This window comes from Hylobates moloch, unplaced genomic scaffold (genome assembly GCF_009828535.3).
Source record: "Hylobates moloch isolate HMO894 unplaced genomic scaffold, HMol_V3 SCAFFOLD_22, whole genome shotgun sequence".
Classification (NCBI taxonomy): domain Eukaryota; kingdom Metazoa; phylum Chordata; class Mammalia; order Primates; family Hylobatidae; genus Hylobates; species Hylobates moloch.
This window is the reverse complement of record NW_026652297.1, coordinates 18,908,580-18,932,118: the sequence shown is the minus strand read 5'-3', so window position 1 is coordinate 18,932,118 and position 23,539 is coordinate 18,908,580. Positions and strand designations below refer to the sequence as shown.

At 39.8% G+C, this 23,539-nt stretch overlaps 1 protein-coding gene across 2 annotated transcripts in view; it reads right to left on the bottom strand.

Moving 5' to 3' along the window:
• Nucleotides 1-23,539, bottom strand: part of CPNE4 (copine 4) — a 526,338-nt gene that overhangs the window by 24,599 nt on the left and 478,200 nt on the right. For both annotated transcript variants that reach the window (XM_058433630.1, XM_032143732.2), the window contains exons 10-11: nucleotides 21,824-21,883; nucleotides 11,121-11,254 (exon numbers count right to left, since the gene is read on the bottom strand). In XM_058433630.1, the coding sequence (XP_058289613.1) occupies nucleotides 11,121-11,254; nucleotides 21,824-21,883 (194 nt within the window). The remainder of the gene's footprint in view (nucleotides 1-11,120; nucleotides 11,255-21,823; nucleotides 21,884-23,539) is intronic.

The window sequence follows — 23,539 nt, the reverse complement described above, 5'->3', positions numbered from 1 at the left end:
GGGAGGGTGTATGTGTTGAGGAATTTATCCATTTCTTCTAGATTTTCTAGTTTATTTGCATAGAGGTGTTTGTAGTATTCTCTGATGGTAGATTGTATTTCTGTGGGATCAGTGGTGATATCCCCTTTTTCATTTTTTATGGCATCTATTTGATTCTTCTCTCTTTTCTTCTTTATTAGTCTTGCTAGCGGTGTATCAATTTTGTTGATCTTTTCAAAAAACCAGCTCCTGGATTCATTAATTTCTTGAAGGGTTTTTTGTGTCTCTATTTCCTTCAGTTCTGCTCTGATTTTAGTTATTTCTAGCCTTCTGCTAGCTTTTGAATGTGTTTGCTTTTGCTTTTCTAGTTCTTTTAATTGTGATGTTAGGGTGTCAATTTTGGATCTTTCCTGCTTTCTCTTGTGGGCGTTTAGTGCTATAAATTTCCCTCTACACACTGCTTTGAATGTGTCCCAGAGATTCTGGTAGGTTGTGTCTTTGTTCTCGTTGGTTTCAAAGAACATCTTTATTTCTGCCTTCATTTCATTATGTACCCAGTAGTCGTTCAGGAGCAGGTTGTTCAGTTTCCATGTAGTTGAGCGGTTTTGAGTGAGTTTCTTGATTCTGAGTTCTAGTTTGATTGCACTGTGGTCTGAGAGGCAATTTGTTATAATTTCTGTTCTTTTACATTTGCTGAGGAGAGCTTTACTTCCAACTATGTGGTCAATTTTGGAATAGGTGTGGTGTGGTGCTGAAAAAAATGTATATTCTGTTGATTTGGGGTGGAGAGTTCTGTAGATGTCTATTAGGTCCACTTTGTGTAGAGCTGAGTTCAATTCCTGGATATCCTTGTTAACTTTCTGTCTTGTTGATCTGTCTAATGTTGACAGTGGGGTGTTAAAATCTCCCATTATTATTGTGTGGGAGTTTAAGTCCCTTTGTAGGTCACTCAGGACTTGCTTTATGAATCTGGGTGCTCCTGTGTTGGGTGCATGTATATTTAGGATAGTTAGCTCTTCTGGTTGAATTGATCCCTTTACCATTATGTAATGGCCTTCTTTGTCTCTTTTGATCTTTGTTGGTTTAAAGTCTATTTTATCAGAGACTAGGATTGCAACCCCTGCCTTTTTTTGTTTTCCATTTGCTTGATAGATCTTCCTCCATCCCTTTATTTTGAGTCTATGTGTGTCTCTGCACGTGAGATGGGTTTCCTGAATACAGCACACTAATGGGTCTTGACTCCTTATCCAGTTTGCCAGTGTGTGTCTTTTAATTGGAGCATTTAGCCCATTTACATTTAAAGTTAATATTGTTATGTGTGAATTTGATCCAGTCATTATGATGTTAGTTGGTTATTTTGCTCGTTAGTTGATGCAGTTTCTTCCTAGCCTCAATGATCTTTACAATTTGGCATGTTTTTGCAGTGGCTGGTACTGGTTGTTCCTTTCCATGTTTAGTGCTTCCTTCAGGAGCTCTTTTAGGGCAGGCCTGGTGGTGACAAAATCACTCAGCATTTGCTTGTCTGTAAAGTATTTTATTTCTCCTTCACTTATGAAGCTTAGTTTGGCTGGATATGAAATTCTGAGTTGAAAATTCTTTTCTTTAAGAATGTTGAATATCGGCCCCCACTCTCTTTTGGCTTATAGAGTTTGTGCTGAGAGATCAGCTGTTATTCTGATGGGCTTCCCTTTGTGGGTAACCCGACCTTTCTCTCTGGCCGCCCTTAACATTTTTTCCTTGATTTCAACTTTGGTGAATCTGACAATTATGTGTCTTGGAGTTGGTCTTCTCGAGGAGTATCTTTGTGGCGTTCTCTGTATTTCCTGAATCTGAATGTTGGCCTGCCTTGCTAGATTGGGGAAGTTCTCCTGGATAATATCTCGCAGAGTGTTTTCCAACTTGGTTCCATTCTCCCCGTCACTTTCAGGTCCACCAATCAGATGTAGGTTTGGTCTTTTCACATAGTCCCATATTTCTTGGAGGCTTTGTTCATTTCTTTTTATTCTTTTTTCTCTAAACTTCCCTTCTTGCTTCATTTCATTCATTTCATCTTCCATCACTGATACCCTTTCTTCCAGTTGATCGCATCGGCTACCGAGGCTTCTGCAATCTTCGCGTAGTTCTCGAAACTTGGCTTTCAGCTCCATCAGCTCCTTTAAGCCCTTCTCTCCATTGGTTATTCTAGTTATCCATTCATCTAATTTTTTTTTCAAAGTTTTTAACTTCTTTGCTATTGTTTTGAATTTCCTCCTGTAGCTCAGAGTAGTTTGATCATCTGAAGCCTTCTTCTCTCAACTCGTCAAAATGATTCTCCATCCAGCTTTGTTCCGTTGGTGGTGAGGAACTGCATTCCTTTGGAGGAGGAGAGGTGCTCTGCTTTTTAGAGTTTCCAGTTTTTCTGCTCTGTTTTTTCCCCATCTTTGTGGTTTTATCTACTTTTGGTCTTTGATGATGGTGATGTAGAGATGGGTTTTTGGTGTGGATGTCCTTTCTGTTTGTTAGTTTTCCTTCTATCAGACAGGACCCTCAGCTGCAGGTCTGTTAGAGTTTGCTAGAGGTGCACTCCAGACCCTGTTTGGCTGGGTGTCAGCAGCGGTGGCTCAAATGGAAATGCAGAAATCACCCGTCTTCTGTGTCGCTCACGCTGGGAGCTGTAGACCGGAGCTGTTCCTATTCAGCCATCTTGGCTCCACCCCACATATGTTGGATCTTAACTCTAACTTTACTGTACTGTAGTTGATAGGATGGGGAAGAGAATAATTAACATTTATTGATGCATACAGTGTACCATCCCCCTGCTAGATGATGTACCTACTTACTAAATTCTCAGATAATTCTGGAAGCTTCACCTACTTATTATTCTCATTTTACAGGTAAATAGAGCCTCAGAAAGGCTAAGTGGGCTATGGTGATTGCCAGGGAGAATTGTGTGATTCCAAAGCCCATACCTTTCTGTTATACCATTATAATTTAATGATTATGTGTAGTATTAAATATGGTTTTCTACTGGTACTTCCAGTAATCTGACCCCCTGTCTAGACAACAAATAAGACCCTCTTTAATCGAATGTTGTGCTGTCGGGTGGCTTTCACCATAGGGCTCTTGGCAAGGAAATGTCCTTCTCATGTCATCTACCTTTTATTTCTTCTCCCATTAAAGAAATTAACTGAGATTTGTTCTTTGGAACAATTCCTACATTTCCCTGTTCTTGGTATATTCAGTCAATTCAGGTTAGGGCTCACTGTCCTAAACATGTATAAGGAAAAATGGATGAGCCCCACCAATCCCCAGGCTGACAGAAAAGTCAAAGTAGCAAAGCTAGATTCTCCTTTATCACCACCTGACTGATTAAGAGCTCGTTACTAGCCAATGATGATTTTGACAAAACTTTACCAAAACATAGCCAACTGTATGGAATTTGGGGTTAGGGGCTGGGTGATACAAGGAAGCTGGAATTCTTTGAAATCAGTCTGAATTCTCCAGAAAATCACCAACTCCCACTTCTCCTCACTGTTGGGCCAATCCAGGCTTTGTGGTGCATTGCATCTAGCAGATATTAGATAAGGTATTAATGTGGGTAAATAGAGACTCACAACAGCTTATGAAGGATTAACTATAGATAGGAGAAAATATATTTCTGGGTTCTTGGACATACTGAACTTCTTTGCCTCAGCAATTCCTCCTTAAACAAAACAAGCATGGGCTGGTGTGAGAAGAGATCTGTGAGGGGGATTTTAGGGTACTTTCTAGTTAAGCCTGAAGTAAGGCTTTTCTGGGTGGAGGATGGATCCTGGTCCTTCACACTCGAAGATGACCCAGAAGTCAAATAGAGAAACTGGGAGTCTTCACACCCTTATTTTCTTTTTTTGATGAGTTTAGGAGGGGTAAGCCTAACATTCCATCCATTTCTAATCCCTATGGTGTTCTAGCGTTAATGATATTCCTTTTATACTTTCTAAGCCACTCTTGGGGATTCAAAGTTTGCTGAGCATGATGCAGTGTTATGTAATTGAGTTTCAAGAGTAGGAAGGTAGGGAAAATGCCTCACCTACAAGGGGAATAATTAATGATCCAGGAGAGATAAATTCTCTGAACTTAGCCACCAGAAAGCCTCTAACTAATAAACACACTAAAGAAAAAGTTTTAAGCCTAAGCACAATGGATTTAAACATCCATTATCTATGTTTTAAAATAAAACTAGGCAGAGATGAGTCTTACTATACAAGAAGTAAAAGAATGCAAGTTGAACACAAAAGAAAGCATCTGTATACTAATGCTTTAAGAACTCAAGATTGGATCCACTCAGCACCCAGCAAAGGGCCATTTAGCAACTGTTGGGAAAATGATTGACAAAGATGGACAATCTGGAAAATTCAGGGGTATATTACCACAAGGGTAAAGGCAATATTTCTTATAACCAGAATAAAATAGTATAAAATACAATTAAAAAAAAAAAACCTATGTGCTTCGGTGGTAATGAGTAAGCTGTCCCGACCTTCTTAGGGAATGACTGTTGTCAAATGACCTCCAGATGGAAGATTTTTTTTTTTTTATTATACTTTAGGTTTTAGGGTACATGTGTACAATGTGCAGGTTTGTTACATGTGTATCCATGTGCCATGTTGATTTCCTGCACCCATTAACTCGTCATTTAGCATTAGGTGTATCTCCTAATGCTGTCCCTCCCCCTCCCCCAACCCCACAACAGTCCCCGGAGTGTGATGTTCCCCTTCCTGTGTCCATGAGTTCTCATTGTTCAATTCCCACCTATGAGTGAGAACATGCGGTGTTTGGTTTTTTGTCCTTGCAATAGTTTACTGAGAATGATGTTTTCCAGTTTCATCCATGTCCCTACAAAGGACATGAACTCATCATTTTTTATGGCTGCATAGTATTCCATGGTGTAAATGTGCCACATTTTCTTAATCCAGTCTATCGTTGTTGGACATTTGGGTTGGTTCCAAGTCTTTGCTATTGTGAATAGTGCTGCAGTAAACATATGTGTACATGTGTCTTTATAGCAGCATGATTTATAGTCCTTTGGGTATATACCCAGTAATGGGATGGCTGGGTCAAATGGTATTTCTAGTTCTAGATCCCTGAGGAATCGCCACACTGACTTCCACAATGGTTGGACTAGTTTACAGTCCCACCAACAGTGTAAAAGTGTTCCTATTTCTCCACATCTTCTCCAGCACCTGTTGTTTCCTGACTTTTTAATGATTGCCATTCTAACTGGTGTGAGATGGTATCTCACTGTGGTTTTGATTTGCATTTCTCTGATGGCCAGTGATGATGAGCATTTCTTCATGTGTTTTTTGGCTGCATAAATGTCTTCTTTTGAGAAGTGTCTGTTCGTGTCCTTTGCCCACTTTTTGATGGGGTTGTTTTTTTCTTGTAAATTTGTTGGAGTTTATTGTAGATTCTGGATATTAGCCCTTTGTCAGATGAGTAGGTTGCAAAAATTTTCTCCCATTCTGTAAGTTGCCTGTTCACTCTGATGGTAGTTTCTTTTGCTGTGTAGAAGCTCTTTAGTTTAATTAGATCCCATTGGAAGATTTATTTTTAACCACCATTTTCCCCTTTCTGTTAAGGAAGATTTTGAGATAAATCAAAACATTAATAAACATACAGAAAAATTACTGTATCCACAAGGAAATGAAGCTCAGAGCAATATGGCATCTCAGGGCACCTAGACATTTAATAAAAACTGTTCTCTAAAGCAGAGGTCTTAAAACTGGGGTACCTGGAAATGCAAAGCACTTCTGGGGATATGAGGACATGGCTTTTTCTTTTTTTTTTTAAAGGGAAATCAATATTCAGTTCCTCTACATCCATATGTATTTTTTGCTGAAATTGATATTCTGGGAATGCCTGTGATGCAGAGACCTGTTCTCCATTCATACCTTCCCTTTCACTTAGCCTTCTCTTTTACTTATTCTGAATCTTAACCATCATAGTCCATTGCTCCAGAGTGTAAAAACTCCATAGCGTCATATACAAGAAGAATAATTCTAAACATGAATGATTCACTAGGGGAAAAAATCCTTTTGCAAGTCAGGTAGTTGCCAAGTTTTGCTTTAAATAAATTTTGGCAGGTGCTGATGTCAGCTGGTATATCATTGAAGAAAACGTTTTGATGATTGGCCATTATGTAATTTTTTTGGTATATAACTTGAAAGAATTGAGTAAGACTGCTAGTCAAGTTATTTATTTCCATATACTTATTTATAAGAACAGGTTTTCTTAGTATTTACATTGATAAGAGCAAAAAACTGAGTTAGAATTGATGCTTGACTCTCCCATTCTAGTAATAGGTGGCACTTATCCACAGGTCTATAAATGAATTGGAAAAACACCCCAGTATCTGTTTCAGTAAGAGCTGATTTCTGATAGGTTTTTATGGGCAAAAATTATACTGAAATTTCTAGTAGATTTATGTTCTTTTGATCAATTATGCACTAGTAATAATTGTAATAAAAACTCAGATTTTTAAAAATACTTTGAATCTTTTCATCTTAGAAATTTTTAGAAACTAAAAAATTTTAAATTTATATTTTTATTACAGAAATATACAGTGATTGTAACAGAATTTCAAACCAATTTTATTAAGATACATTAGGATAAAATTTTGGGGGCAAGAGAATGGAAATATAAGTTGATGAAAAGGAAGAAACAATTACAATTCTCAGCTCACATTGAAGAACTTGCTTATTTTTTACAAAATGGATAATGGTGGATATCAAATAATTACGGCATTTAGATTCTACTTGACACAGTCACAAGAGTTATGTAAGAGTTTTATTATAAAATGTCCAAACTTACAACACATTAGAATTTTCATTCTTTGTCACTATATAAACTCATGATGAAAAATGTGAGATTTCAGTGAAAAAATGTGACAGCTATACATTTTAATAATTTTTTTAAAAGTACATGAGCAAAAATATTTTAAAGATCATTGGTCCAAAGTAAACTTTGGAACTGACACTATGGTTCTGTCTCCCTTTGTGTTCAGATCATTTTTAAAACATAAATCTAGGGTATTAAAGATAATAGCCTCTGCCATTTATTGAGTATTTGTAACAGGTAGAACCTGTGTTAGTCAGCTGCTTTATATATAATCCTTATAACTGCTCTGCAAGGGAAGTGATACATCTTCAATTTACAATGAAGAAAACCAAGGCCCATAGAATGCGAATCTTATGACAATAGAGGTAGCAGAACTGGGGTTTGAACCTAGGTCTACCTGTCACCAGTTCCCCATGCTGTCTCTATCATCCCTGTTGACTCTGTCCTCATAGAAGGCTTGTCTGGTGTAATAATTCAGAAAAAGGAGAACAAATCCATCCACATCCTAATAACAACAAAGCTGAAGGCCAAATTCTGATCAGCCCAGAAATTATCATCCTCAGGACTCCCTCCTTGACCACCCCTCTTCCCACAAAGGATAGAGTTAGCCCTTCCTTCTTTTATGCAGTTCCCATCCCGACACAGGGCAACACTTCCCCGGCCATGCTGGGCTGTAATTTATTTACACGTGTTTCTCCCCAATGAGATTGTGGGCTACTTGGGGAAAAATTGTGCTTCATTAATTTTTCTGTCTTTACAGCTCCCCATGAGGTGTTTGGGGCTTAAGTAGATGCTGCATAGGACCTTAGCCATTGCATCTGAGCCATCTGTCATGATTTAACACTGGGTCTCAACCCTGGATACCTAGCAGGATAAAGAATTCTAATTTCCAGGATGCACACCAGCCAGTTAAAACAGAGATTCTGGGGCGGGGTGCAGGCATCGTCACATTTTAAGGCTTTTCAAATGGCTTCAATGTACAGCCAAGGCTGAGAACCACTGACTGATGTACAGTGGAAAAGGTAGCACGTGATTTGAACTGTCTTCTCATCACTAAGCAACTGCTCTACACTTGAAAATACCTGTCAGATTGGGTTTCAGTTCTAACTTTGTCTTCTCGTACCATAACTAGCACACCATGGAGAAAGCATGCCTTGGTTTCTGGTATCTGTCTCATTCTGGGGTAGACATTTCTATAAAACGGCAACCCATATTTCCAAGAAATGTACGCATTCAGTTTCTGTACTGTCTTGATAGCAGATAGACCATGCTTTTTATTAGAGAACATTTCAGGTTTTCAGAGACCCATATCCCTGCTGGCCCCAAGGAAAAGGTGTCACCTTGGCTTTGAGCAGACTAGGGAGACCAGGATACAGGAGCTGGAGAAGTGCTACAACTTGAGCTTGTGTGGGCCCGTGTGTGTGTGTGTGTGTGTGTGCACGCACATACATGCGTGTGCTTTTGTGTGTGTGTACAAGTAATTGCGCTGGAGTGGGTGGTCAAAGGCAGAGGAAATGAGCAGCACCATCTCTTTCAGAGGCTGAAGGATAGAACAGGCAGGCAGGCTTGAGGACGAGCTGTCTGTGGGAAGCTTTCCTTCAAGGCCATCCTGAAAAGAGTTTTATGCATCTCTCAAGCTGTTCTACCTCATGGATCACCTCATAATGACCTGGTAGCAATGACTGTACAAGGCAAAAAGAAAACTCTTGGCTGCCAGAGGCTGGGAGGAATTTCTAAGGCTCATGGGGATTAGAAACCTCTGTGTCACTGCAGGAGGGGGAACAATGCCTTCTGTCAGTTTTTATTCAAGTGTTTCTTTTTGAGCACCAACCACACTGACTTTGATGTGAGAATAAATTAATTCCAGAGCCCCGACTTGAAATTTCCTGACTCTGCCTGTCTGTTGTCTATCCACCCACACAAAGGAGAAACAGCGGAACCTTGTCAGTTTTCAAGTGAGCAGCTTGCAATACACATTCTTCTAGGGAGCTTTTTTAAAGGAGCATTGGAGTTTTTCAATCCTCCTTTTTCTTCCTTAAGTATTTGCCCATTTTAATGTTGAGCTGCTTTCTTTATATGGAAAAAAGAATTGCCCCACTGAGCTGTAGAAACTTGATTTTCTTGGTCAGTTGGGGATGACAATGTTGATCTTACTCTATTAAAATTTTTAAAACAATCATTTATGATGATTCTTCATGTAACTCTTAAGGTTTCATATCTTATTTTTATATTGAATCTGCATTTTTGAGGGAACAAAAATGCTCCCCAGACTGTCTGGCTCACAAAGGGATAAAAGCTTTACAAGATATACATGCTACTCTGACTATGGTCTCTGCATTTTGCATGTGAGGCAATCAGGAAATGGAGACGTTCAGCAGCTTCTTCCAGATCATCCACTAAATCTGCTGAACTAGAATAAGGGCTCTGAGGCTTACTATCTTCTTTTCTGGAAAACCCATCAGTCTTCTCTTTGTAATTTATTATTAGACTGCTTTCTTCCCTGCAGATTCAGAGTTAACTTTTTAATTAACCATCTGCTGTTTGACATTTGTGTTAAGTGCATTTACCTACTTTATCTTTTGCAAGCATTTCAAAATTGAAATGTTGAGAATCCTGAAGATACTCTCCCCCTTCTTGTCTCTCAACCTGTACACACATTATTATACTAGATTACTAATGTGTGTATGCATCTGTGTGTGTGATATAAAGAAGGAAGAAAATTCTTGTTTTTGTGTCTTGGGGACGTTTGGAGAAGTTTCCAATGTAGTGGATGCAATTGGCCAGTCTTTTCTTTCCCTGGTGGAAATCTTCATATGATATAAACCTCTCTAGGAACCCCCTCCCCCACCGCCTGCAGTGGGGCTTGAAGAAATCAGTGTTGAAATTCAAGTTATCTTCATAGCCAATACCTCAAGATTAAGTATAAGAGGTGTTTTTCCAAAAAGATAATTTAAAATAACTTTTGACTTCTTTCCTGGATGTACAGGAGAGGAAGTATCAGCAAGGGCCTAATGTTTAAAACTCTTTGATTTTACTGGACCTGTTCATTCATTCCCCAACTGGCTTTGTACTACATTTGAGTCACTGGTGATGACCAAGCTGAATTCAGAGACACAGGCAGGCAGGAGACTGACTGCACCTTTCCGATTGCCCTGTCCTATTAGTTTCTCTGTACATTCTAGTCCTTAAAATGTGTCATTTCCCATGGTGTGGAGGATAACAGGTTTTTAGTATAATTATCGCCAATTATGACACTAGAAAGAACAGAAATCATGCTATCTTACAAAATTCCTCTGAAACCTAAAGGATAGAGTTGCTTTCTTTATTTTTCTGGTTTGAAAGGTCAGTTTGTCACTGCTCATTACTAACTAAGCTTGGTTTACAATCACACCAGGGAGTTAACTGAGATTTACACATATTTATATTTACATTGGTTTCACTTCAAAAAGCTTTCCTTATGCATGCACCTAAATTCCTTTACTTCATTCTAAAACTACTGGAAAGGCAGAATACATTCAGTTTAACGTAATTTATGTAAGATACTCCTTACAGGGAATTTTCTTGGTAGGAAAGGTCAATATTTATCATCAAGTAAGAATAAATAGAACATTGATTTGATCTTAAAATCATGTTTTCTATATACATACATGCAAACATACACACGCACCTGGCTACATACATGTGCCACACCCTCTGCTGAAGTTACCAATAGCTTTTGAGGTCAGTGAAGCATAGCGATTATAGGCTAAGCTGCGGAGTGGGTAGACCTGGGCTCAAGTCCTGCCTCTGGCTACGTGATAGTGCACAAATTACTTAACCTCCTGTACAGTATTCCCTTCTCTTAAGGAATACATACTATATAAGGGTTAATGTGAGGATCAGATGTAATAATGTCTAATAGACCTGTGCTTCTACAACTCTAAAGTATACAAAAATCATCCGGGGATCTTGTTAAATGCAGATTCAAATTCAGTAGGTTAAGAATGCTGCTAGCACATAAGCAATTTTGAGTAGCAAGGCACATGCTAAGACTTCACAAAATGGAAAGCAAAATTGCTATCCAATCGTCTTGCAAGCCAATTGAGAGAAGTCTGAGAAAGGATTTTGTTTGGTGACCAGCATGAGCAAGGTACAAACTTAGTTTTTATAGTACAGAGGGAATGAAACTTTTGAAGCCACTACATAAGGAGCTACTAGACTTAATTGCCACTTTCTGCCTAGGATCAGCCGAAGACCATCTGAACCCACATGAGAGATGATAAGGCTCCAAATGTCCTGAAACCTCTTACCTGTCATAGTCTTGGCAAATCTCCCCCACAGCTACCAAAGCTTTCAGATACTCATTGGGTTGGTAAGGGTGGATGTAGTGCAAGGAACAGCTGTTCCTGGGGTCCCCGTTTGAGGCAGTGAAATCTATAGCTACCTAAAAGAGAAAAATACAAGAAAAGGAAAATTTAAAGTGGATGCATCTCCTAGGAATTGTGATCAGCCATGACAGAGACCTGGCCTCAGGTCAAAAACAGTAGCACATTACATACCCCGCCAATAAAGAAAGAGAATAAACTAATTTGCTTGAAAAACTAGTTATTAATTTGGTTGAGGCCATTTCTGCAGTCTTCAGTCTCCCTTCCCACCAGTGCACTCTCTTCTCCCTGTTTAATAGGAACTTGAGATTGACATAGATCAGAAGGCCCAGATGCTGCTGATCCATCTCACCAGGCAGCAAGAGTAAGGATAGAATATCTGCCCTCCAATTTCATAGTTCACTAAGAAAAGACTTCTACACTCCCTGGGCAGAACAATTCCATCTATGTGGCATAGGTAAGATCCCTTAAAACCAAATTCTGTGTTAAAGATACAGTCTTCATACCAAAGCCATTGTCATGTTTCCGTGAGTGGCCAGATGCAGAGAGATGTGTTAGAGTGGTTATAACAAATTTTCTGCAAGGAGCAGCTCCGGGTAAGGCATTCAACATTTTGGTTCCCATTCATGTAAGAACTCCTGCCTACAACAAAGGGGATGCCTGAATGTTATCGCATTGTGAGTGGGATAGGGAGAAGGGAAACCTGTCTTGCCACCAACTAGTCATTTATCCTTCAACTTCTCAAATTTCTTCTGACCCCCAGTATCGTAATCATGTAAGTAAATGTTGACTCACTGAACACTTGTTAATAACAAAAGAAAGAACAAAAAATGCTTAAGCCAGAGGGTGTTAAAATGAGAAGAAACATTTCTTCTAATTTCCAACATCACCACCATCTAAATAAAAGTTAACCTAGCAAAAATCTCTTTAAAAATGCCACTTAAGCTTCTAGGGAAGAAGGTTAAAATAAAAAGTCATACGGGAAGAAAGAAATGTTTATGTTGCATAATTCCATTTCCTTCTGCGATACAGTAGAATACATTCATTGGCTTACTATGGCCAAAAGGCTCTATTTTTTCATATGATCTTGGGAATCATAATGGGAAATGTTATTTGTGTTATATTTGGTAAATTCCATTACAACAAATAACTGGAATGCCCCATTGGATCTATGAAGGTGGAACATTATTTCTGAAAGGATAGAGAACATATGCCATGTATCTGTTTGTGCTTCTTAAGGTATAAGTTGATGGGGAAAAAAATGTTAGTCACATCTGATATTGTACCCTGCAATCAAATCAAAGTGACTAGGAAAGAAAAGCAATAGGCTAACATTAATTCATTTATAGCCTTTTTTCTTTTCTTTCATGAAGTTATGTGTTAATCTCTGTTATATTTTTCTTTTTCTTCCTTGCCTCTCCACAGAACTATGTCAAAAATAAACTTAGCTAGGATTCAAACTCTGTTTTCAGAATACCCAGATTTCTTAAAATCAGGGGATGCCTACTGATAAATGCTAGTACTAAGAGTATGTAAAAAAAAAAAAAAAAAAAAAAAAAAAAAAAAAAAAAAAAAGGTTATCTGAAGAAAAATTGCAATTGCAGTTATTCCCTGACCCTTAGATTCCCTTACTTTGGATAACAAAGGAAAGAAGAGAGAAATAATCTCTGTGTCAGGCACTGTGCTAACTGTGTGTGACACAGAGGGCATGATATTACTTCATTTATATGCATGATATTACTCCATTTTCATGTGACAGGGTAAGAGGGCTTGGAGTTGGGTTTAAATCCGAGTCTATATGGTTCCTTTCTACCTTTTTCCATTATGCCATCAAAGATCCAGGAGAACATGTATGTCTATGACCAAAACACCAAGACTTCTCATGGGTATAATTATTCCAATAAAAAATGGAGGAGATTTGGCCTGGAGGTAGGGAGACTTGCTAGGAGGCAACCACGGTAATTTGGGGAAGAATTGCCTTGAATAAACTCTGTGACCAAAATGGGTGTAAAAGTTAAGAAAAGGAAAACTGAAATGTGTGTGTATGTATGTCTGTACACACAATAGTGAGAGAATTGTTACTGAGGATGACTGGAGGTAACCTAGGGAGACCAATAAAGTCCAGTGTCTTCTGGGACGGGTTTATCCTGAAGGTGAGAGCCAACCCACCGGAAAAAAAAAAAAAAAAGGAAGACCATAGGTGAGGCCCTTTTAATCAAGGACTATGATGAAAAGCTGGTGGGAGGGAGGAACCTACATGCATTTTCTGAACGAGGAGGTGAAAAGCACCCCAGGATCCACCAATGAGGCCTCAACAAGACAGAGATCCAAACTCATGCAGATAATTCCAGGAAAATTTCTGAGAGGAGCACTCCAGAGATGCATTTGAGAGACAATGTTTGAGAAAATCATACCTTTGGGGGCCTCCTGGGTTTACCAAGCTCAACTCACAGACACTATTCTCAGCCTTTTACTCCTAATGGGACATGTTTAAGGGATAATGGCACCTTGCACAGGTGTACATAGTGTTTAAAAGGTAAAAGTAATGCTGGGAAGGCCAGATGTAAAGCCACCCCATTCTCTTCCACTGAGGAAAGCATGTTAGTACTCCAGGGAATTCTAGAGAGTGTGAAGATGTTGTTATGGAGATTACCTTGATTCTGCTTTAATTTATCTAAAAAATGAATCATTGGCAGGTGTTGATACTTATTATTAATAACAAGCACCTCTTGGCCCACCTCACTTCTATTCATGATGCCTTTCATCATGGATCACCACCTCCTTACCTCTGAAGGCATCATGCTTCTGCTTCTTGATACTAAAGTTAACAATCTGTCCCATGTGCTGGTTGCTTGACTGAAACTCCTGAAGTGTTAAGCGTGTTCTGTGATGACAAAAACATGCTGATGTCTTGATATAAAACTAGACAATGAAATCAGGTTATATAGGCCAGAGGAAAAAAATCCATAAAGAAAAATGGCTGCTCAAGAAACATTCCTAGGCATTGGCAAAATTCTCTGAGCATGCAGGCACCTAGTGGCAGCATCTGAGCCCGAGTGTATCATCTGGATGAGTACGTTATATCTAGGTAAGTGTGTGTAATGTCTGGACAAGCATACATAGATTGTGGCAACAATATATTTTGAAATAATAGAAAAAAACATATCAGAGCTGGAGATGGGGTGAGGCAAAAAGAAATGCCTAGTTTGTAAAACCCAAGGAGGCACTCACTCTCAGCAGACCCTACACTTGCAAAATCCGCAGAGTGAGAGTCTCCTTAAATTGTGCACCCCAGGTACATCTCTTGCTTTACCTCCACTACTGACCCTACTGTGTCATCTTCATTCCTATCAACTCTTCATTGTCAGGCTTGGAATAATTTTCTTATGCTTAACAAGGGTGGGCCAAAGATGATGGTGAGAAGGAAAGAGTGATTGAAGAAAGTAAGGATAGAAAATGAATAGGATTTTGTGACCAATTGAATGTGGAGTTGGATGTCAGGGAAAGGGAATGGCCAGGTTTTGGGGGGATAGAAGAGGATAATATATTTTGAAGATAATGAAAGAAGGTGCAGGCTAATGCTAGAAGGTTAGTATTGGGCTGCCTGTTCTTGGTGCTACTATATAAACATTCAAACATGCCTGGTGGAAATTTTACTATTTCTTTTCAGGCAGGCCTCTAGGGTTTCCACTTTTCCCATGGCAATGGCCCCTATGTCTATGACAATGAGAGAGGCCACTTCATCTCAGGAGATTCTCATATAGACCTGGGGGAGGCTATGAACTTAAAAATTAACTGATGAAAAAGGAAATAGGCTTATGATTCTTACCATATAGCCCATTTTATAGTTCTCATGGCTTAATACAAAAATATTTTATCATGTGACTAGACAGCAATGGACAGTCTTAAGTACGAGTCAGCTAAAATATTTTCATTTTTATTTTCTGGAAAGTGGTGGTTCCTAAAACCTCCTTTATGAAGCTGGAGATAAAATATCTATCTTCAGGGGGTGGTCTTCCACCAAGAATTCTCTGTGCTCTTTAAAGTTAGCATTAGTAGAAAGAGAGCAGAGTGAAAGGTTAGGTTTATTTTAGAAAGCAACAGGGAGGCAGTGAAAGATGGGATTAAGCTGAGAAATAAAAGCAAGAAAATGACTGAAAAATGCCAGTGTGTGGAGGTGGCTACTGACGCCTGGTTTTCGGAATACCGGTGAGCTCGCAGAGCCACCACGTTTTCATTTCCCGATAGGAAGCATTTATGGAAACCTGTGGTTCTGGTATGTGCTCCAATCTTCTCTGCAGGCAGCACAAGAACAGGCGCCCAGTGCTTTTTCCTTCTGCCCAGGAAGCCACTGCTCATTATTAAGCAGAGCTGTGGAGCAGCTTTGCAAAGCCTTGTAGAGTAAGAATGCAAAATGCTCCCTCCATGACACCAAGTCCCCAGTGCGTGCAGCTGTTCCTGGGAAAGGCTGGTTGCAAATGATGAGCATCTTTCTTTGGGCATTTTTAGATTCCTGCATGAAACAACCCCGCTCCTCAGATCCCTTCCCTTCATCTGCCAAACAGGTCATTTGTGAACCTTCTCGATGTTTTCTAAGGGAAGCTGCTGTGTAACAACCTCTGGTTAGTTGTAACTGCAGTCTACCTTTGGGATCACATTCTTGGGCAGCTTTCTTTCTTTTCTTTTTAAATAGCTGGGTACAATTTGGACCTATACAATGAATCTTGTAGGTGGACATACTGTTTGGTCTGGACCATTTCTTAAATAATAAGTTACATTTTTATTCTTTTCTATTTTCAGAAAACTTTCTAAGAGGGCAGTTAAATAGGAAAATAGGGAAAGTCGCCTAAACTTATTTGGTTCATTTTCTGGAAATGGCAAAGCATTTGCCTCTTTAACCCACTGTACCCTGGCTTTGCATAGAAATTCAGTAAGCAAGGCTCACTAAGCAGTAAGCAGACTCGAAGGTCTACATCACAGTAGATCAGTGTTCAATCTGGGATGTAAAATAAAGATTTAAAAATGTAAACTGGGCCACAGTGTGGACATAGGATGCCCTAAACGTTTTAGGGTTAGAAAAGATTTCCTGAGACTGGGCACGGTGGCTCACACTTATAATCCCAGTGCTTTGGGAGGCCGAGATGAAAGGATAACTTGAGACCAGGAGTTTGAGACCAGCCTGGGCAACACAGCTGGACCCTGTCTCTACAAAAATTTGTTTTAAAAAGTAGCCAGTGTGGTTGCACATGCTTGTAGTCCCAGCTACTCAGGAGGCTGAGGCAAGAGCATCACTTGAACTCAGGAGTTTAAGGTTACAGTGAGCTTCCAGTGTGCTACTGCACTGCACTCTGGGAAACAGAGTGAGACCCTGTTTCAAAAAACAAAAAAAAAAGAAGAAAGAAAGAAAGCAATAAAGAAAAGAAAGAAAGAAAGAAAGAAAGAAAGAAAAGAAAAATTTCCTGAGAGAACCTTTAATGAGTGATCTAAATTTTTAGGTTTGAAGGTCAGTCTGGGAGAAGTTGCATTCAGCAGCTTATTATATTATATTACTAAAATGTAAATGATAGTCAGAGGTAAGAGAAAGCAATATTATCTTCAATTTTTAAAAATGACACCAAAGAAATGTCCGTTTAAAATTAATAAGAAAAAAATATCACTCGCCATGCCACTAGGCTGGTAAGTCAGATTTTATTTTTCTTTCCTCTCTAGGTATTTTATATATATAGTTGTAATCATAGAGTAACTCTGCTTTACATTTTTATAACACTATGTCATAAACATGACCTCATGTTATTATCTAAACCTTAGAATTATAATTTAAATAGGCTTTATCATAGTCAATACTAAATACTATGATACTAAATATCATAGTATTTAAAGGAATACTGTAATTTACATAGCCATTACCTTATTGTTAGACATTTAGGTTGTTGACAGAGTGCCTGTGTAAAAATCTGTTACAATGAACATTTTTGAGCATATGAAAAAGCAGTAACTTTCAAAAAAAAACCTTTGATTTTTCTACCATTTTTTCTTTTCAAATACCTTACGGCATCTGTTTTGTGTTATCTATAACTTTGTATTTTGTGTGTGAAATTCTAGTATCTGGTTTTATTTTTAGCTGCTCTACCATGTGCCAAACCCAGTCTCTCACCCCGTGGTCTGTTTCACCTCCACCCACCTCCTCAAAGACTGCAATGCTATAGTTGCTCTAGAGTTCTTATGACTCAAGGATTCATATGAGGTACAAGGATTGTCTTCAGGAGTGCCCTTGACCTCCCCAAATTGCATGCAAAACTGTATGTGTGCACTTCCCAGTAAGAGGCTATAGATCATGTATCAAATTCTCAAGTGTTCAGGTGACCGAAAAAGAATAAGAATCATTGACTGTCTAGGGCTCTTTTTAGCATCATTTATCTCTTTCCTTCCACTGGGCTGTTGCCTCTGCTTATAGTCTGATTCTAGCTTAAAACCTCTTCTCTTTTAATCTTTAAATTGCCATCCTCCTTGTACCTCTTGCCTTCCCTTCACTGTTAACTTTCTTGAATGAATACTTATACCTGCTGTGTTCACTTCCTTACCTTCTGTTTACACTCTAACTCCTGGGTCTCACCTATCTCGTTATGCTGAAGTTGCTCTTTTGAAGATGATATACGCCTACTCATCATGTTGTTCTTCACCCTCTGACTTCTCTTTAGCATGCAAGATTGTTGCCCTTGATCTTAACCTTAGCTTTTTCCTCCTGGGCATCTGAGTTACTGCCTCCCCTTGGGCCTTCTTCTCCTCTGGCATTTCTTCTCTTAACTGTTTGCCCCTCTTTCCTCTGCTGCCAGATAGAGGTCCTCTACAATTTCTTGTCATCAGGCCCCTTTTCCTTCTATATTCTTCTCTTGGGACATCTCATCTAGAGCCACACACATGTAGCTCCTGACTCTCCCCTGAAACCTAGGTCCATATTTATAAGTACCATCTCCACTGGGATACCTGAAAGTACCTCCAATGTGTCCAAAGCCAAATTCATCATCTTGCCTGCAGCTGCTGTGGCCTCGCATATTTCCCTGACCAGGTCCACCATGCTCTGTCAGTCAGGCACAAAAGCTTTGATTGCTTTCAGTCTTCTCATTGTATTCTAGGCAGAGGCTTAGTGCTTTTCTTTCCACAGTACCTCTTCTGCTGCTGCCGCCCTTGTTTAGCTTCTTTTTACCTGGCAGCAGGCCTGTGGCAGTGGGCTTCCATCGCTGCTTGCTTCATCTCTCATTCCCCCATCACCACCATCAAACACTCCCAGGTTTACTTGTCGAAAGCATGTGCCTGTTGCTTCAAGGACCTCCTCATTATCCTTTTGAACATGCATTATCCACCAAATTACCTCAAAATTCAAAGCCCTTCAAGTTGTGACCCCAAACTGCTTCCCCAATACTCCCCTAAATACATCCTGTTTATTCATTTTCCTAATTAAGGTTTTAGTATTTATAATTAGAATATAGTGGTGCATAAATACTTAGTTTATGGGGCATGCTTTTTAAAGCAAAATCCCAATATCATATTTATTTATCCAATTTGTTCTTTTTTCTAAATCTTACCTCCCTCTGAAGCTTTAGGGTTCAATTTATTACAATTCAGCAAAAGCATTTTGAGCAGCTTAGCAGCTGAGGAGAAAGATGCCCCCTCTTTAACACTCTTAAGATTGAACCAGAAGCACCAGCATCTCATGGAAGATACAAAGGCTTTCTCCTAGCCCCTGCTTATATTTTGTGTTGGTCAGAGCCACTACAGGAAACAAAAAGTCCACCCAAAAGGTGATTGAGGAAGTTTAATAAAGGGACAATTCACAAACATGTGGAAAAGGTTAATGGAAACTGACTAGAAAAGGTGGGAGGGAGCAGTTACTAGAATTCAGTAAGAGGAGTATCTTCAGGACAGGGCACCTGACAGGAACTGTGATCTTCTGTCAGGAAGAACGTTGCTGCCAAACCACAGCCTGGCAGGCAGGCAGCTAGAGAAATAAATATTTCAAGTTCTCTCGCCTCCTATTCTTTGATCTCTGATGGGTGCCTCTCCTTGGTCAAACCCAACCAAAAGCTAAGAGCTGGAGAGCTTGGGTGGTGCGTCCAAGGAGGCTTGCTTCCTGGGGCACAGAAGGGAGAGGGGAGAAGGATGGAAAGTGGCTCTAGGGGAGGAAATGGAGAACATCCAGAACTTTATGTCACCTCTGGTGCTTGAAGGCCTTTTTCCAGGGAGACAAAAAGTTTGTGTTGGCTAAAGCTCCCTGGTTGCTCAGGAGCCAAGGGTCACATAATGTGCCAATGGGGGTTTTTGCCTCTGAAAGCCTCCGAGGTATAATTACTGCAGTGAAACATCCCTTTTCTCTCTCTCCTCTGCCCATCTCCATGCCAGGAAACCTTCCTCTCTTCACTTCTCATCTCTCTGCCACTTCCTTTTCATGTTGCCAGATGGTTTCAGTAAAATAACCAGGCAGATAATAAACACTTACAGACCAAATTAAATAAGACACGATACTTTTTCTTAACGATTTGTATTACAGCTTATAATTTAAATTAAGTTGTACCACTTGAGCAATAAAACATTTATAATGAGAAAGCTGACTTAATTTTGGAAGAAAATGACATAGAAGTGACTGGTATGTTTCCTTTAGTAGAACACTGGGAATAGAATACCTAGCAATTCTCTTCTGAGTCCCCAACCTGAAACCCTACAGGAGGAAGGGCTTTGTGGAGGAACTATTGTTGGCTGCCCCCTTCTCCTCAGCATTCATCTGTACATTCTCCTCTTCTCATTCCTTGCTCCACACTGCTCTCCTCACTCACACCTCCCACAGGTCTATCGGTTGACACTGGAGGGCATGGGGAGCTGCAACTGGGGTGTTGTTGGTGACAAACACTGAAGTGGTACTCTCAGTAGGGGAAGGTCAGCAGATTGAGAAAGGAGGGGAGAACAAGGAAGGGCACAGGGATATCTGAAAGTCAGGATGTGGAGCTGGGAACCCTTTGGGTTGGGGTTCAGCGCCTAATTTTTGTTGGGGCTGATTCTTTGCAGCACAACTTGAAGGGCAGAGCAAGCCCCTGAAGGTCAAATACAGAGTTGTTCAAGAGCATGCAATCTACAAAATCTAAACCAGACTGAAATCAATAGAGCTTTCCCTTGAAAAGCTATAAATAGTTTCCTGAAATCACGTTTTTGCCTAAGATCTTGGGAAACTATTTCCAGTAGCTCTCCTTTATGACATTGCTTGCTTCCATACTTCCATTTGGGTATGCTCAGAGCAGCAATGAGCCCGCAGGACAGCTAGAGTTAGACGTGTATCCTCAGTGAACATGCTTGCTACCTTCTGTATGTGACAGTGTGAATGTAGGAAGGCTTGCTGGCTGTGCATTAGAGAATCTTAGACTTTAAAGAGGTGACCAAACTCTAAAATTTGCTCCCATAAGTGTTCAGAAATAAATGCACAATACCCCAAGTTTAGGAAGGACATAGGTAGACCTCCCTGAGATTAGGGCAGGGGATACTTCCCTAGTTAAGGAGAAGCTGGTTTAGTAAATGGCCATTTATCTCATCCCTTTGAGACTCCTTTTAGTCCTTTGAGCACCATCATCCCTGGTTCCAGGAATATATTGATCCTGTCTACTCTCTTGGGCCCAAAGCTTGACTAAAAATTGAAACCCATTTTCTTTCCTTTTTTCAAATGGTGGAGCTAGTCAGGGAGCTGAACAGGGCTGAGCTCCATTAGTACATTTCTTTAAGATGAGAAATAAATGCTGTACAAGTTACATCTCTCTTGTTTACGTCCACATTGCTTTCCAAAGGGTTCTAGCACATCTGTCTTTTGTCATCTGGGGATTCTTTTTCTGGAAGTCACATCTGACCAAACCTAGGAGGATTGTGAATGTTAAGTCAGTGAAAGTCAGTTGTTCCAGTGCAGATGGACTCACAACCTTGACCTACCTAGGCACTTTAAAAAGACTCAGCCTACCCAGTCAAATACACATCAGGGGTGTGTAAATCCCAAGGGCACGCAAATTACATACAGGGGATGATCCTCGATCCACTCACTGAGTCTAGACACCCACTCTACTTCTCAACCTTGACCTCGGCCTGGTTCTCTGATCTTTGGAATTCATCTTTTCATTGCCTAATCAACTGTTTGTATGGCTTACTCTTGGTCCCGACTACTTGGTATGGGTATGACATTGGTGCTATGGTCTAGTCACATGAACACAACCATGGCACCTGCCTTGGCTGTGGAACTTACTTGCATGGCTTACTTCCTTTCAATTTTTATCACCAGGTGATGGAATCTGACAGGCTACACTGCTTCATGCCTCACATAGTTACTGAAGAAATGGGAAGCGTTAGGAGGATTCCCTAGACCACCTGAGGTTGAGTGGCTTAAATTTCCTGATATGATGCTGAAAACTGTACTTATTAAAGAAAACAGAAGTTTAAACACATTTCAAAAACATGATACCATACGCTTCAACAATGAGGCTTGAACAAAGCTGCCTGAAGGTTTTAATAAGCTTTTGTCTCCTTATCCCCCAAACCCAGTGCTACTCCTCATCTCTTGATTCCTGAATAAGAATCAAGGAATCAACATGAAAACAACTTACTGTAAACTGGATTTGGCAGCCACCCATGATGTAGTCCAAGAAAGAGTGCATCTTGTGAATCTGCATAGGAGGGGAGAGGAAACTGGGTTAATAACAGCACAGTCTATTTCCTGATATATTGGAGGCCTAAAGGTTGGTGACTGATAAGCTGCTAAACCAAAGGAAAGGGCAGACAGACATCATTGAAAAAAGATGGGTCAGTTAAGTTTGTTCTGTTAAAGGAGAGAAGGAAAGCAATATCAATACCGATGGGCCTATGAGGGCTGCCAATATCCATCCATTGCTCCCCTCTATTATGGTCTATGCAAATTTTAATCAGCTTATGCCTCTGAGGCGAGACTAAAACTATATTTTCAAGTGTCACCACTGTTTTGAAATCAATGATGTCTCACACTTGACTTCAGTCTTGCCTCCCTGTGTCTAAGTCCCAGTCCTGGTGACATTCTTAATATGCAGGTAATTTAGATAGGCAGTTTTAAAATACCATTAGCTGAGAAGGTAATTTACTGACAATTTCCAGTTAGTTAAATGCTTCCCCTGCCATGAACAACAATGACTAACATTGGGCATTACTGAATGACAGGTATTTAACATCTTTAACCTCATTTAATTCTCGGAACAACCTTATGAAGGTGGTACAACTATTATTATTGTACCCTGTTTATAGATGAGGAAATTAAGGTCAAGATCACAATGCTAATAAATGATAGAGTTGAGACTCAAATGATGCAAGTCTGGGTTACATACTCTATCCTTTTGACCTCTATGCTGGAAGTCAGGATGGTTGTTGCATTATGCCAGCTGCCATCATCTGTTTTCTAAAGTACCTTAGGGATTTCTGGTCTTAATTTACATTTCTTTGTGATTTTGCTGCTTGGCTTGGCTCGGCTCTTGGTGATATTCATGTATTCGTTTATTCAACAATTATTTATTGAACACTCACTATGCACTAGATTCTAGGACTACAGTGATTAGAGAAACACATACAGTACTTGCAGTCATGGAACTTACAGTCTGGATCCTTCTACCTGGACAGCCAGTAACTGTAATTTTTGACTGTCACTTCTCAGATTCCATCTAATGCTCAGGAAGCTTCTTAGAGACAGACCCAAAAAATCAGTGTTGGTCTCTCTAGATACCACCTCCAGGTGGCACACATCTATTGGCATACTTTTCTTAGAATTGATGTTCACTTGGCCTCTAAATAGTGCTTACTTTTGGTGTTCTGATGGTAATGCTTTGCCTGATAGTTGGGACACTGTGCTACTGTGTCTGCATATCAAATAAGAACTTGAAAGTGAGCAAAATAACAGTGCTTCTGAGCACTGAACTCTAAGAGCAACTCATGGAAGAAAAAAAAAATTTTGTACACTGTCACCTTAAGGAGAAAGATACCCATTGAATCTAGATCTTTTCTCCTGCTTCTTTGGGCACAGGGATAGTCACATAACTGTTTAGAATGTACCCAGGATTTGATTTGTACAGTTATGATAAGATGCCTGACATGGAGACAGATGCCTGTATCTGTAAGAAGAGTTTATTGCTCACAGTTCTTCAAAGGATAGGAGGCATGTTATGCCACACAGGAAGGTCACATGGGGAAGCACCAGGATAGGTCAGGAAGCAAAAGCAATGAGGGGAAAGCATGGGCAAACCATTTATTGTGTGTTTTGTTTTTCATAGGAAGGAGTGGGCGAGGCAGGGTAAGCAGGTAAG